This window comes from Balaenoptera physalus (assembly GCF_965194825.1).
Source record: "Balaenoptera physalus genome assembly, chromosome: 5".
In the NCBI taxonomy this organism is placed as follows: domain Eukaryota; kingdom Metazoa; phylum Chordata; class Mammalia; order Artiodactyla; family Balaenopteridae; genus Balaenoptera; species Balaenoptera physalus.
In genome coordinates this window covers 62,007,086-62,024,003 of record NC_138884.1, presented here as the reverse complement: position 1 = coordinate 62,024,003, position 16,918 = coordinate 62,007,086, and the positions used below count along the sequence as shown (strand labels likewise).

General features: G+C 35.6%; 1 protein-coding gene across 9 annotated transcripts in view; it reads left to right on the top strand.

Moving 5' to 3' along the window:
* SLC4A4 (solute carrier family 4 member 4) overlaps positions 1 to 14,888 on the top strand; it is a 437,388-nt gene extending 422,500 nt beyond the window's left edge. For 8 of the 9 annotated variants that reach the window (XM_082463732.1, XM_082463733.1, XM_082463734.1 and 5 more), the window contains 6 exons: positions 960 to 1,028; positions 3,497 to 3,670; positions 5,954 to 6,115; positions 9,533 to 9,629; positions 11,972 to 12,051; positions 12,761 to 14,888. In XM_082463732.1, coding sequence (XP_082319858.1) covers positions 960 to 1,028; positions 3,497 to 3,670; positions 5,954 to 6,115; positions 9,533 to 9,629; positions 11,972 to 12,015 — 546 coding nt within the window. In that variant the 3' untranslated portion in view covers positions 12,016 to 12,051; positions 12,761 to 14,888. The remainder of the gene's footprint in view (positions 1 to 959; positions 1,029 to 3,496; positions 3,671 to 5,953; positions 6,116 to 9,532; positions 9,630 to 11,971; positions 12,052 to 12,760) is intronic. The other variant, XM_082463737.1, reaches the window with a different exon arrangement.
* Positions 14,889 to 16,918: the final 2,030 nt, after the last annotated feature.

The window sequence follows — 16,918 nt, the reverse complement described above, 5'->3', positions numbered from 1 at the left end:
TACTGTTTTCTGGCTACAGCAGTCTCCTTTGTGCAGATTTGGTAAGATTGGACTTAATTGATTGTGGTTTTAGTATTTGAGCTTTGAAAACTCCTGAACTTGAACTTCTTTTCAAAATCCAAGCTTGAGAACCCTTTTTTTTTTATTGTTGTTCAGATAGAAGACTTCCCGGAAACAGAGTCATCCCTGATTTGCTTGGTTTCCACAGTACTAGAGACATTTCAAAGGTCTACGAATAGACGAAACTTAGGAACATCGTCTTGGAACTTCCCATTGTTAAAACACTTCACGCTAGTGTACAAGACTCTTGCTAATTAATGCATGAAATGTATTAATTCCATTTTTAAAGATGTGTATTAATCCGTGTGTGTAATTAATTGCTTCCAGATGCTCCATGCTCCTTTCAAGCAGTGTTCTCATTAATTAGTCCTCTTAATATTCCTAAGAGGAAGAAAGGGGACAGTTGTTTGATGTTTACTTAATTGAAAGAGGCATTTATACACCGAGCTGATAGATCATTTGGTGAAAATTATTTAGCGAAAAGTCAACAGACTATTGGGAAAGGACTTTGGTCTCCGGAGTGGGGCAACCCTCCACCTCTCTTTTCTGCTTCACCGTCCTTGCATGCATCTAGTTTACGTGGTCATTCCTTTTAAGGGGAAAGGATAACAGAGACTTTTTTTTCCCATTAAAAAGTTATTTTTAAGGTCATGCATTCTAATTGTTAAAAAAATGCAAACAAGAATCAAATGAAAATTGAGTCTCCTTCACCCTCCTTTGTTGCTGACTGGTACAAAGAGTTGAGAAGTTTATCAATGATGAGTTAAGCACAGTGTGGTCACTGTATTATTAAGTCCTATCTTTTAGTCTCAGATTTAGCCTTTATTTAAACTATCGCTCTCTCTTACTGTTTTTATTATTATTGTTCTAAACCTTTCTCCAATTTTTTTCCATCCTAGTTTATTCCCATGCCTGTACTCTATGGCGTGTTCCTGTATATGGGGGTAGCATCTCTTAATGGTGTGCAGGTAAGTTTTCCATAGCAATCTCAGCAGAGTCATATTCTTCTAGTAGTATTAAAAACAGTCCAATAATAGATCATTGAAGAAAAGTGCTAATCCTTAACTGCTGAGTTTTTAAAATGCATTTATTTTCTACTTTCTCCACCATTCACCTGTGTTCCTGATTTAATTAACAAAGTTAGCTTGTGTTAAAAAATGTTATCATACATACCCATTCTTGAAATAAGCTGTTAGAAGCCATTTGACTAGGAAAGTGAGAGGGCTATCTCTGACCTTCCTCCCTCCCTCCCTCCCTTCCTTCCCCCCTCCCTCCCTCCCTCCCTCCCTTCCTTCCCCCTCCCTCCCTCCCTCCCTCCCTTCCTTCCTTCCTTCTTTCCTTCCTTCCTTCCTTCCTTCCTTCGATGGAAATCTAACCTTTCAGTGTTCTCGAGATACTGTTTATCCATTTGCCTTTACCTTATACTAAGAACAGACTATTCTTATTTGATGTGCTTTTCGCATGGCTGAGATCATTGATCAAAAGTTTTGCACCAATAAAAGAATCAAGTCAATGTGGTTAATGTGCTACCTTCGTCAAAAACTTCAGCTGTCACATCTTGGATAAAACTGACCCTCTTTTAAAAAATCATTAGGGGAAACTTTGTAAGGGACTTTGTCTTTCAATTGAGGTTTAATTTAATTGGCACCAGGAAACTGGAAGTACTGCTGCTGCTTTCTGGCACCTTGTTAACTGTAGCCTTATTTAGCACTTAGTGATGTTTTAATGGGAAAAGACTGCATGTTCTGTGAACATCATAAGAATTTATTTAAACCCCTTCGTAATAGTCCTTGCTTTCATTTATTGAATTTAGATTAATTTGGTTTTAGAGTCAGATGGAGCTGGGCAACTGGCCAGACCCTCAAAAAGAGAAAAGGCTATTTTATTTTTCCTTGTTTAGGTCCATTGAGTAGAGTTCTTCACCATTTGGATATTTATTACAAAATACAAGGTGGTTTTTCATACATGTAACTAGAGGAATGTGAATGTGGGCTTATTTGTGCCCATGAAACTTTTGGGAAGTATAAATGTGTAAAAATATTTTTACCTGACATTTTAAATATTCTTTATTACTTTAAATGGAAAAATATGAAACAAATACGGTCCCCAAATTAATAGTTCTTATTTTTGTTTGGCCTAAATAAGTCAGTCTAGATCAGAAGTTTGATTTTATGTGTTCTAAGTGTGTAATAGGTGGTTGGAGCTTAGTACATGTTTATTAAGTTAAATAAAAGGGGAAAAAATCAGCGATTCCATAACAATGGGGAAAAAAATCCCTTGCTGAAGGGACAGCTAGTGGATTTCTTAAATTCTGCCGTGGTGTTGCCCTATCACCTTTTCTCTTTACTTTTCTCTTGACTCTTCTTCTTTTAGACCTTTTTGGCAAGATCTGAGTTAGCAAAAAATTTTGTTACTCCAGTCTTTATAAATGGGAATGCTTCTACCAGTCAAAAATAGCTCTGGAGGAAGAAAGAAAACTCTTTAGATAGGAAATCACTTAAGAGAAGATTGTGATAGTCTATTTACTTTTACATTTTTCTCTTCCCTCCAGCAAGAAAGTAGAGATATTATTTCAGAGTTCTTATTACATAATTATTCAATTCAACAGCTATTTAGTGAGCATCTTACATCTGAAAGTTCCTATGATAGGTACTTGAGTATCATCCTTATCATCAGCATTGATGTAAACTCAGCGGTTATTCTTTGAAGCACAGCACCTGGCACATAGGCGCTCAGTAGTCATTTTAGTACCTGTTTATACATGACAGTGTAATAGCCTCTCCTAGATCAGGTATCTAGTTGTTGACGCTGTGAAACTCACTGCAATGTTCATGTGGCTTTTCTCTGAAAAGAAATGCTAATTCATTGCTAAATGTATTAGTTAAGGTATGCCATAGATAAATAATGTGGAATTTATGAAAATACCAATGCATTCCCATTTTCAAGTCAGATAGTTCCTTTATATCCTTGAAACATTATTGAAATATATATGATATGTAGCATCTCCTCTTCTTTTCAGATAAGACAGCTGAGGCACAGTTAGATACACGAGTTTGATGTCTTCCTTCAGCATATTATTACTAGAATAGGCACAAGATCTTCTCTCCTAAGATGCAGACAATACAAGCAGAATGTAGGAGATGAGCATCTTTATTTTATATTTGGCTTTGAAACTTTATTCTTTGGTGGCCACTTTATCTCGTATAGCTGCATAGTATTCCAGCAAAGTAATAACAGAAGTTGGAAGACTCATACTACGTCTTACCGTGTTAGACTGTATTTCTGCACTCCCTGACCAGTGTCCTCTAACCAGGACATTGCCTGCCTAAATTGTAGAGTATACATCGCTAGTGGTTAGTTAGACGTGAAGAAATGACTTGGTGCTGCAGCTCTTGAAGTAATGTCCTTGTCCTCTCTTTCCCTTTCTTCCCCCCAGTTCATGGATCGTCTGAAGCTGCTGCTGATGCCCCTGAAGCATCAGCCTGACTTTATCTACCTGCGCCATGTCCCCCTGCGCAGAGTTCACCTGTTCACTTTCCTGCAGGTGCTCTGTCTAGCCCTGCTCTGGATCCTCAAGTCAACCGTGGCTGCTATCATTTTCCCAGTCATGGTAGGGATGGTTTTATTTTATTTATTTTATTTTTTGGGGGGGATGGTTTTAATTGAACCTACCCATGAGGTCACACCAGTACCGTGAGGTTATTGTAATATTGACGACACATGTGTCTCTTATGGGTGCTTCCAGTTTTGTTTCAGCTTTGACCTAATCGGTTTGATTGGGTGTAATTTAAGGTTGCCAGGTCTGTGGTTGTCTAGGCTGGACCTTGGGAGTCAGACAGCTGAGTTTCAGATACTGGCTCCGGTTGGTGCTGATCAGTGAACTTCCCTGAGCTGCCATTAACTCATCAGTAAAATGAGAGCGGCGTCTTTGTTTTCATTCTGAGCATCAATAATGAATATAAAGTATATAGCACAATGCCTGACACATGGTAGACACAAGTGCACGTAACGTTAGTTATTTTTAAAATACTGCTGTACATTGGGATTTGTCTAAATAACAGAGTACAGCACATTTCAGGCCAAATAATAGAGGACCAGTTTGGCAACTTATGAGAGATCATCCAGTGAATGGAAGAAATGGAGCGAGAAGCTTAGTTTTTGCAGTTCTTCTCCTTTGTATCATGCTAAGTTTAAGGATAAGTCTGGGCTCTCTCTCCTGGCCATGTTATGATGAGAAAGAAGGTGAAACAACTAACATTCCACTCTGAATCACGAGTGAAAGAAGGGCAAAAGGAAACAATAGCTCTGTATTTGGCTTCATCATTGAATTTGTGTGTGTGAAATAATGCCATCGTAGCTTTATTTTTATTTTTTTTCTTTTTAATTAAGACTTTATTTTTTGAATAATCATTGAATTTTTACTGTAGCCTTACATTTCTTGCAAGAAAATGCACATGCATATGCTTGAAACAAGTCACAAAGCCAACCTCAGGTCTGGCTCTGTCTCCCCTGTAGCTTTGGAAATAGAACTTTAATATACAAACCATATTTTATTTTTTTTACAAAAATTTTCTTACTCTTAGCCAGAATTATTATTTTATTTTATGTATACTGGTTGTTTGTAATTGTTTTTTCCTCCAGGAAAGCAGAAAAAAATGGTGTCAAATATTAACGGTATTTGTGGAGTCAGATCTTTACTCTTGATGATCCCTTATGTTTTGCTTTTGAAAAAGAACTCTATTAACTTACTGGAAAACACACTGAGTATGAGAAAAGACTTCCATCTGCCTATTAATATAATTTACCCATGTATTAGTTTTGCTAAAGCCAGGAAAAACAAAGTTAGACCTCGATAAATTTGAAATATATCAAGTAAATCACTTATTGCTGTGCTAAGTAATAATAAAAAATATTTTACCTTTATAAAGTATTTTTCATCTTTCAGAGCTTTTATTTGATCATAAAACAATCATGTAATATCAATAGGTCAGATGTTATTAATTTCTCTAAGAGATGAAGAGGCTGACATACAGCATAATATGGATAAAGACAACTGTTAATTTCAGGCAGGGCCAGGACTTCTGAGTCCTACTGCATACTAATTTTACTGTTGAGCAAAGACATCTTTAAGATACCTTCAAGAGCAGTTCATAAAATCAAAGATACAGAGTTCAAGAATGCTGGGGTTAGAGTTAGAAAACTGGGACCCTTTGTATTCTTCCTTTATCTGGCTTTGTGATCTTGGATAACTTAACTTATGTCACTAAGCTTTAATTTCCTCCGCTCTTGGATAGATACTAACATCTACCTTTCAGGTTTGTTGTGGGAATAAATGAGAAAATATTGTCTAAGAGTTTAGCACAGCATCTGACTCAATTAATAGTGGTGATTGAAGTTGCCCCAGCAGATGAAATAGTCTGTGCAAACTCAAATACTACCTCATTATTAATACTTTGAAGATGTCTCAGTGTACTATGCGTTGTACAGATTTTCTTGACTTTCAAAAACCTGTGTAATGTTTTAATTTTGAATAATTAGAAATCATACACAGGCTGTTTTTTCCCTTGAAACTTTTATTTTATTAAAAATCTGACATGGAAGAAAATGGTTTAAAAAATAATCTTTTCATATGGAAATTCCAAATGAAGGGATCATACAGTACAGTGAACAAAATACAGTGAGTTAAAGTAAGGCTTCTATGAACCACCTTTCTCCATGAAGCAGATGTTTATGGTCTACTTAATGTAAGTCCATACAAGCAAGATGAGTTCTGTCATACTCTAGACTTGTACAAAATAGGTTTCTACTGACTTTGCTAGGGCAGTATTAATACTCACTCTGACTTCTTATTCTGACATGGGTTCTTTCCTACTTTTTATATTTATTCTTCCAGATCTTGGCACTTGTAGCTGTCAGAAAAGGCATGGACTACCTCTTCTCCCAGCACGACCTCAGCTTCCTCGATGATGTCATTCCAGAAAAGGATAAGAAAAAGAAGGAGGATGAGAAGAAAAAGAAAAAGAAGAAGGGAAGTCTGGACAGTGACAATGACGATGTAAGGAGCTTTCTAAAATTCCGAAGTAAAATTCCAAAGTTAGTTAAACGAATGTGAAAATGGTATTCTTTTAACCCTTATGTGTGATGTATGACTGAATTTCAAGGATGTTTACCTGGTCATGCTACTTGTCACTTTTCACCTTCCTTTGCCCTTTATTTTCTCTCTTTGTTTTTTTTTAAAGTATTTTCTGAAGTCTTTCTGTAACTCTGAATACACTGATAATGATATAATGACTTCTAAAAAAAACAAAGCCCACCATATCTAAAAAAACTTCAATCTCTGATCTCGTACATAAAAAGGAAGCTTGCTTCGTAATGCTATAAAATGTATTGGGTTTATTATTGATAATCCAGGATTTAAATTTGAGATAATAACTCAGTTTTACATAACTTTAAGACTAATGTGGACAAATGCTGGTGACCTCACCTCCTGTGATCTGTGTATCTATTTGAGTGGGCTCTCAACCGAAGTTCTCTGCTATTGTACTTATCCTTGCATTGGGATTTGACATGATTTGAGATCACTTCTCTGTAACCTTCTAATAAAAAGGAGCGGAAATTGGAATTTGGGGTCTTTCTACATAATTGTAGCAGTCAGTGTCATAATTTAGGTGATCTTCTTGCAATCGTATGACTAAGTTGAGAAATAAAATGTCCACTTTTTAGGAAGCCATTTCACAGAAATCTTGGTGTTTCAGTAGGGGTCTGTGATCAGTGCTAAGAGAAAATCTGGGATTTACTTTTCTTTAACACACACACACACACACACACACACACACACACACACACATAAACACCCCAATAGCTTATCTCAGTAGCCTTTTGAAAGGACAGCCAAAATGACACCTTCTATATGAAGATTTGTAGGTTTGTTCTAGATTTTACACAATGCAGTATCCCCATTCTAGTGGAATCCCCAGTATCTCATTCTAACATGGGAGTCTAGTTAATTTTTGGTGTCTGCTCTGTACTTGATCATTTTGATGGATCAGGCATACCTTGTTCTTAATTGCTAAAGCAGCTCTTTATAGTATATTTTTGTTCCTGTTTTACAGACGGGGAAATTTAGACTGAGAAATGTTAAGTCATTTTTCTAAGTGTACACATATTGGCAAAGGCAAAACTCTCATCCAGGCCTGTCTGGTTATTTTCGATTGGTCAGGCTGTCTGATTGTATTATTTTTGGAGAACTTGGAAACAGTACAGTGAAGGGAGGCAACAGACAAAATTGGATTTCAGATAAATTGATCCAATAAGAAAAGGCTAAATATATGAGGCACATTTAGCTAAAGAGAAAAAGAGTCTGAGGGAGCTTTTGTGACTGTCACCATCCATCTTCAATGAGAACATGTATATAGATTTTCTGTTTGCAATGATGACAGAAAAAGAGAGAATGTGCTTAAACTGCAGAACAGATTAAGATGCAGTATTAAAAAGAACGATGCATTTACACATTGAATAGAAATCAAAATTTGAAATAAATTTCCAGGCTACTCTAGACAAAAAAAAAAAAAAAACCTGCCAGAAATACTGAGATAATTAAAGCAGTATTTCATCTTGAATTTTCAAAACAAGTACTTCAGTTTATGTACATGTACATCAAACTTAAAATTCATTATACATTACAAATGTATGAAATAATATTATGGAATCCTCTTCTCTAATGGCTTTTAAGAAAAAAATAGTAATAAAATATCCACTTTTAAGAATGTTTTAAATTTAGTGCTCTCTAGTGTCAGAAGTTGGATCAAATGAGCTCCTGAGAAGGTCTTCTAAGTCTTAGATTTGATTTTCAACAAATCATATCTTATTTAAATAATGCTATTCTTATATTAATAATATTTATCATTTTGAATCCATATTTCCAACACATTTCTTGAAGATAATGTGTGATACTTGTTTTCTTCTTTTCCTCTTTCTCTTCTTCCCCCGACCCCACCAAAACAAACAAACAAACAAGCTTATATATATATCCTAGACAGTGAATCCAGCCAGAGTATATCTGTGTAATACGTTCTGTGTGTTGAGGCCATTATTTGGGGTTCTCCATTTGAAATGTAGCTGTCCTGATGTTCACCTGGGCATCGTGTGGTGTGGGATCCATGGATGTCGGGAGCCACACGAGGGCATGGGAGTTCCAACTCTAATATTTGTGAGCAGAATTAGTGAAAATTATGGCTTGCCAATATTTTGAGCTGCTCAGTCATTTTTGAACCCTCCCAGTAGGCTATGATTAAGGGTTGGCTGCCAACCTGTTCATCTATAAATGCTATTATCAGGGGAAACTTTGAAATACTGTAATAAAACTTGTCCTTGACATTCTTACAAAGGTAGGGGCACATGGCATCTTCATTTTTTTTTCAAGTGAAGTACAATATTTTAATCTTTGAAAAGAATATTGTGGCTCATTACCCTCTTTAGATTCATCATAAAGAAATTTTCAATGTGCGTAGTAGCTCTATGTTAAGATTCATTTTTTTCTTACTTCCTTTCACCCCTAGTTCCTATTTTTTCCCTTTCAGCTAAAGGTCATCATCTCCTTGGTACTTTCAGTTAAGAGATGAATTCCATCTTTTGAGTCCAGGCGTAGACATGGATTCAATATAATGAATTCTAACAAACAGTAAAGTGATAATCCTGTGGAAATCTGTTACAGTTTTGGCTTAGGTGGTCTGTTCTTTAAGAAGCTTCATGATTAGCTGCCTGGTTTTATCATTTTATTTTGGTTATGATTCTTCTCTGCCTATCTGGCCATCATAGGCACCTTCCTTTTGACTTTATTTTCTCATGTTTTGCTAAGTTGCCAAATATATTTGGTATAAGCAAATTGAGATGAGCCTTAAACTACAAAATAGTTCTGATGGAATATTAGAGTAAGGGAGAGGGTTTATTTTCAAGTCTATGTAAATGACCCCTTGTGAGTAGATATTAGAAAAAAGTCTTCTTACCTGTCTTGGAAGGAAAGATAAGTCATCATATTCCTGGAGGTGGAATCAGAAAGCATAAAGGAAACAAAAATTTCAAGACCATATTATAGTTTAGGAAGTCTCCTAAATTATAGTCTTTCACGCTTGAGATTATTTGCTTCACACACACATACAACTAACCCCCATAAATATTTGATTGTAAATCCAGCTTATGGAAAGCTTTACAGTTGTTTAATTTGTAGTGATCTCCGTTTGGTGTGGTTCTAGTTTTAATTGACTTAATCCCCTTAACTCAGAAGAGAGGAAAACAAATGTGAGAGGCAGATGCCATAAAACTTGAAAAGTCAGCAAAGGAGAAGTGATTATATCTAAGGCTGTTCTCCTTAGTACAATGTAAATGACAATATGATAGGTTTAATCAATACTGGGAGGTAGGGAGGTCTGTATAGTAAAAGCTTTCTAAAAACTGTTATAAATTTCTTTCACAGTCTGACTGCCCATACTCAGAAAAAGTTCCAAGTATTAAAATTCCAATGGACATCATGGAACAGCAGCCTTTCCTAAGTGATAGCAAACCTTCCGACAGTGAGTAGAACTAACCTCTTGCATGCCAGCTTGAATATGATTTGCACTTACAGAGAAAAAACTTTAGGACTATCATCTTCATTAACTTTTCCTCTGTTTTCTTTCTTTTCTTTCTATGTGAAGATTTACATTAATTATTATGAAACTTCATTTTTACATTCCTTGACCTTCACTCCTTACCTTTTTCTTTTATCCATAACCATTTAAGTTTTTATTTGGTCATCTTTTCTCTGATCCAAGTTATCGCCGGTTTCTTTGAATTGCTAAATTCGTCACCATGTTTTTAATTGATTTCCCTTTTTTTCTGCTGGTATGTAGAATGGCAGCTTCTAGTACTACATCACTGTCTGTTACTGTTTGTCTTCCTTAGGCTTCCACCAATGACCAAATCAGCTCAAAAGAGAAATTGCATAATGGGTCTCTCAAAGATCAATGAATCAATTGTTAATACTGAGAATTTGGAATAATTGTTATTTTCAATTAAATTGGCAATCATAAAATATTAACAACCACTCTTTGGGTATAGCTTATAAGATATTTGCATTTTCTTCCTAATTTCTTCATTCCCTTTCTGCTGTTTCAAAATTATCTTTGTAACTGCACTGGTCTTTCTGGGGTAATAGCCTGGTGGCTAAGGTATAATGGTTTTTGACCTGTCATCTTTTCTTTTGTAATTGAGTTAACAGGCCATTTGAAAAGGGTGAAAACCTCTGTAGTAACATTAGTGAATATCTCAAGCTTTTCCAATAGCAAGCAGCAAGTGCCTCCAAACTACTTTACTTTGAGTTCTCATTTGAAGAAAACATATTCTTTTAGATCCAGATGCACTTCAAAGTATACTGATTTGTTATAGGACAAGACAGTTGAAGTACTTTCGTTTCTGTTTGATAGTGCTTCTTCAACTTCAATAAGATGTTACCAAGAAAAGTTGGAAATGAATGACTATTTATGAAAAAATGGGTATTTTAGTTATCTATTGGTATGTAACAAGTTACCACAAAACTCAGCAGCTTAAAACAACAAACCTGTATCTCCTCCCACAGTTCCTGATGTTCAGGAATTTAGGAGCTGCTGATTTGGGTTGATAATGGCTCAAGGGCTCTCGTGAGATTGCAGTCAAGCTCTTAGCTGGAGCTGAGTCTGAAGACTTGACTAAAACTGGGGATCTGCTTCCCAGCTCAAGCACAAGGCAGTTGGCAGGAGATTTTAGTTCCTTGGCTTATGGGCATCTCTTAGGGCTGCCCATGACATGGCTGCCAGTGATAACAGAGAAGAAACCAGGACAGAAACTGCAGTCTTTTATAACCAAATCTCGGGAGTCATATACCATCTCCTCTGCCATATTCTATTGGTCACACAAACCAACCCTGGTACAGTGTGAGGAGAAATTATATAAGGACATGAATACCAGAAGGCAGGGTGCATTGGGGGCCATCTTGGAGGCTGGTTTAAAGAAAAGAGAATTAAGGAAATCTCACCTTTGGTGTCCAATCTGTAGCCTGTAACTTGTGACTGAGGCTACTTTCTTCTCAATCCTATCAACGGGCTTTAGTTGAATATTTTCTTTGTAAGTTCAAGCTCCCCAAACCATTGTCTGGTTTCATTTTTCATTTCTAGAGCATTAAATAGCAAAAAGAGACTATGAAAGGATGTCTTCTGTTGGCATCATGACCTAGCACAGCTCTTCTAAGTACAATTTAAAGGCTGCTTAAAAAAAAATCATCAGCTAGAATTTGAGGCTCCTGGAAAAAGTCTGTGGCAAGTTGGTTATTTAGTGCTAGTTGTTCTTCATTTTCTCAAAAACCCTTTAAAAGGATACATTGAAATTAGTGGATGTGATATTAGAAATTTACTTAAGCAAAATACCAATGATCATTCTAAAATCTTTTCTAGTATCATATTAATCCATGAAAGAACAAAATGGATAGTAGAGTTGCAGTATAAGTAAGTTTCTCAAAATCTTTTTTTTACCTGCATGAATAACAGCAGGACAAAATTATGAATGCTGAACATGGCAGGAAATCCAAGGACAAGTCTTAGACATTAAGTAGGTGCTATCACCCTCTAGGAATGATTTACCCTGCCCCCTCGCTGAAAAGAACAACATTGGCCCATTTCAGAAAACCTAGAATAAAAGAGACTGAGTGATTTTGACTTCATCACACTACTTAGATTCTTAGCTTGATACTGTGTTTATTGAAATTGTCTAAACTTGTCTTTCTTACTCTTTCCAGTTGTGAAAGATGCATCCATTTTTGTGAAGATATAAAAAATTTTCATTCTAATGTTATACTTTACCAATGACTGTTATTTATGATTTGAAAAAAATTTTTTTTTTTTAGGGGAAAAATCACCAACATTCCTTGAACGCCACACATCATGCTGATAAAATTCCTTTCCTTCAGTCACTCGGTATGCCAAGGTAAAGGACAGCCCAGTATTTTACGTTATTCTGTGGGATGATCACCCCACAGAAATGGAACCAATGGCGGGTTATCGGCAGAACGCCCTGTTCTCCATCCTCTACAATTTATCTTAAATAAATTATCTAGTCACCAGACCTCATCCCAGCTTTTACTTGTAGAAAACATTCTAAGAGACCTACTCGACTTACTCTTAGAAATAATGGAATCTTTCAGTATCATTAAGGTAAAGCCCAGGATCAGTGTTAGCTCTTGTCATATCAGCATCATCTCTGTTTTAAGGGTAGCTGGCATTTCCTGGTGGCTCTTCTCCAATAGTTTTATTTCCTCTTAACACAACTCTAGAGATTTCAGATCCTCCTTGATTTTCAAAATCGTGAAATCTCTGAATATTTTCTTCATGTCAGTCTTTCTGTCCTTCAACTTCTGACAGTGTCACCCACCTGGAAGTCCTCTTTCGTGATTGTTTTTTTTTTTCTAATCTAGGTGTGAGAGCTTATGAAATTTTTACTTGAAATTCTTAACTCTATTTGGTAACTTCATCCCATTTAAAAAATGTTTGTTTTTAATACAGAAAGAGGAAGTAAGTATTTAAAGAGAACAAAGAAGGACCCATTTGACTTCTGTACAATGCATAAACATTTGACAGATGGTAAAGGAATTCTGATTTACTTACTTTTTTTTTCTTTCCTTTTTCTTTTTCTCTAGTCCTTCTAGAACTCCAGTAAAAGTTGTGCCTCAAATTAGAATAGAACTTGAGCCTGAAGACAATGATTATTTCTGGAGGAGCAAGGGAACAGAAACTACATTGTAACCTGTTTGTCTTTCTTACAACTGACAGTTTTTGTTGTTTATGTTCTTGTTTTTTGTCTGGTTGTTTATTTTTTAATTTTTGTTTGTTTTGGTTTTTGGTCACTGGCCAAACAATACAGTGCTCTCTCTGCTTCTCTCTTGCATAGGTAAAATCAAGACAGTAGTGCACCGTTCCTTATAAACAACATCTGAAGAATCCCCTCTTTGTTCTTATACTTTCAAATGTGTCCTCTGACAGCCAAATTCCTCTGTCTCTCAAGACACACACCGACCCTGTCCTTTTCCTTTATTAAGCAGAGGACAAAAGTATTAAGGATTTTATAACACCTTTTATTAAAATATTGAAGGAACTTCCACCTTGAGCTTTGGAGCTGTGCTTACTGGCTTGTCTTTCTGTCTGGTTGAACAAACCTTGACCTCCAGACAGTCCCTTCTCCCTTATAGCACTCTCCAGGACTGGAAAAAGTGCTGCTATTCTAACTTGCTCTTGCTTATAAACCCTAATCTCTTAAGAGTTATCAAAAGAAAAACTAAAGGTACTTTACTCCCACTAGAGAAACTATTGCCATCATTGTAGCAAGTGCTGGAATGTCCCTTTTTTCCTATGCAACTTTTTTTAACCCTTTAATGAACTTATCTGTTGAGTACATTGAAGAATATTTTTCTTCCTAGATTTTGTTGTTTAAATTATGGGGTCTAACCTGCAACTTATTTTTTGTCAATTTTTTAAACTTTTTTTTAATTACTGTAAAGAAAATGAATTTTTTCCTGCAGCAGGAAACATAGTTTTGAGTAGTTCTACCTCTTATTTGTAGCTGCCAGGCTTTCTGTAAAAATTGTATTGTATATAATGTGATTTTTACATAAACATACACACACACACACACACACATACACCACCTCTAGGGTATGCCAGAGGACTAGATCGGATTAAAAACACCATGTTTCTAAGCATCCATTTTTCCCTTTCTTTAAGAGAAATTTAACTGTTCTATGAAGGAGATTGGGGGAGGAGGGAGACACTCCTTTGTAATGGGAATAACTGATGTTTTGATAATAGTAGTATCCGGGCAAAGTTGCTGATTGTATTACCATTTTGATGTCCTATGCAGTATTGTTAGACGTTTTTTTCATTTTGAAAACATTTGTGTGTTTGTGTATGTACTCTGTGTGTGGCTGGTACACATATGTGCAAGGGTAGAAAGAGACAGAATGATGGTAGGCGAAGGGCAAAGTTATCTAGCCTCTCATGTCAGTTTTTATAAAACCCAAACCACATATGAAAAATCCATCAGAGGTCCAGGAGACTTACTGTTATGCAAATGAGGGTAAATATACTTTATTACCCAGACAGCAGTCACCATCACGGATACAATAGCCCTTATTTACAATACAAAATGCATAGGACTGTGATAGACCATTTTTACATTTATAAAGTGTCTATGAGAATGCAGTTGGATCGCAGAAGTATATATATATACATTTTAACAATACTCACACTTGTCTTTAAGATTGAAAGGCAATTATTCTTTGTGATTGAGGCGTATAGAATATACATGTCTATATACGTGTGTGTATGTGTATTTCAAAGTACCATATTGAAAGTTAGAAAAAAGAAAATTAGATCTTTAACCAAATTTAGCATGTTATCTAAATGTAGTGTTTTAATAGGCTGCATTATGTATTATGAATCTGCATTAAAAACAGAATTTTAAATGTTGAATCCATAATTTTGGATTCCTGTAACCATATTTGTGATATATGCTGACTACGGTCGTTGGAGGAGTACTAGAAGCAGAGCGAAACCACTTATTTTGGTTTCATAATATGCACATATTGACTCCCACTCGTTCTTATATTAATTAAATTACAATTCTGTCCTGTTGAAATTTTGATTATAAAAATTGTATTGTTCTAAATTAACTGTTACTTTTATAGTATCTGATAATCTTAAAACTTGAAATTTTATACAAATTAGACATAAATGACCTACAATTTTTTTCATTAAAATGAAGGTGGCAAAGTGAATGTTATTTGTTAAAACCTCACATGCCAAATTTTGGCATCATGTTTGTATTTAGAGCTATCCTTAAAATGATTACTCTGTATTATCTAGTTTTTCATTACCTTAATATAAAACTATATGAAGCTTTTCTCTTTGTTTCTCCTGAGCATGAATAAAATGTTTAAAAGCCATGCATATTAAATTTAGCCTAACCTAGGATCTTGTTAAATTAAAGACACTTTTGTTCACTTTTATAAAAGCTCTAGATAGAATAATTTATTTTTCTGATCATGAATCAAGTATTTGAGGATTCATGCCCCTCTCTGTCCCTTTCAGAGAACTCCTGAAGCAACTTAACTCAGTATTTCAGCCTTTGAGTATATCTAAAAGCTACCTGCACCTTCATTTATGATCCATATTCTGTGACAGAAGGTCGATACTCATGATATGAATGCCGAGTGGCACCTTGTATTTGCTTTAAAGGAACAGTTAGTATCAAACTTTTTCAATATTTTGGAACCCAGGGAAGTATTTTAAAAATCATTTACTTTCAGAGGAACACAGATAGTTACCAAACAAACAAACAAACCCTGAGGTCCACACAGAGCCACCGAATTATCTGTATTTTAACTGAATTTACACACTATCAAAGAACTAACCAGATTTTTGGTGGTTTTGTTTCTCTGTAAACTGGACACACAGAATACAACAGTAAATTGTTTACCAAGTGTCTCTTCCTGATGTAAATACAAAGAGAAGAGATTCAAGTTGTTAGAAGTAAAGCAGTAAGTGTAGTTGTTAGCTAGAAGTCCTGTGGTAGTACAGACTTACCATTGGAAGGAAAGCATCACCAGGTCAAGAGTCTGCTTTATCAGAGCAGAAAGGCCCATGGTTTTGCATTTGAAAGAAAATCTTTTGGAGACACTGTTTTCCTTGAAAAAAGTCACTCTACTATGTAAAACAGTGGCCAACTTGGAATCCTAATCATTTTGTGTTCCACACTGGGAACTGGAATCATTTTGTGGTCCAGTCAGGCAGTAGAGCGGGGTGGGGGGATGGAGGAAGTCAGAGAAGTAGGAAAACAAACCTTTTCTACTCAGCCTCCCACCACCTCAAAGAAAGGGGGAAAGAGAAACAATTGTCTGCTGTCAGAAATTCAGTTGGTATATATTTTTATGCACATGCACCAACACACACAGAGTAAATCTTTTATCAGCTATATATCGGTGTTTAATACAGAGAATGATTGTCTTCCAAGTTTTTGCTTCTTTTTTTTAAACTGTGTTAAGTACTTGAAATGTATTGACTGCTGACTATCTTTAAAAAACAAAAACAAAACCATTTGAGTTGTATTACAGAGGTTGACATTGTTCAGGGGATGGGACAAAGCTTTCTTCAATCCTTTTCATACCACTTAATGATTTTGGTGCAGGAACTTGAGATTTTCTTATTTATGAGATTTCACATCCCCTCTTCACAGCATGAGCATGAAGCCCAGTGGCACCAAGTGTCTGAATACAGTCAAATGATATTTTGCTTGGGCCTTGGGAGTTTTTAGATGATGATTTCATCAAGCTTCATTGCAGCCTGAAATAAAAAAGTTTTGTGATTTATGCTACCCAGTCAAGTTACGTTTTGACCAGGAATTCGGCTATGTTCTATTTTTTGGCTCATTTCTTTGTGCTCTATGGGTACATACAAAAATCCTGAATTCTGTTTCTTAGGCAGATATTGCAACTCAGGGCTAAAGTCATCCAGTGAAATTTTTAGAGCCATAAGTAACTTTGTCCCAGTCCTACAATGTGAAGAGAATGAATAGTTGCCTCTTTTTAGCCATTTTCATGGCTGGTACATATCTGTACACATTACTTTTCAGAATCAATACGCACTTTCAGATACTCTTATTTTTATTCTCTTAAGTCTTTATTAACTTTGGAGAAATGATGCATCTTTTTATTTTAAGTGAAGTAGATCAACATGGTGGAACAAAATGATAAAGTACAGAACATTTCAATATATTACTAATAATTTTTTTCCAATATAAAACC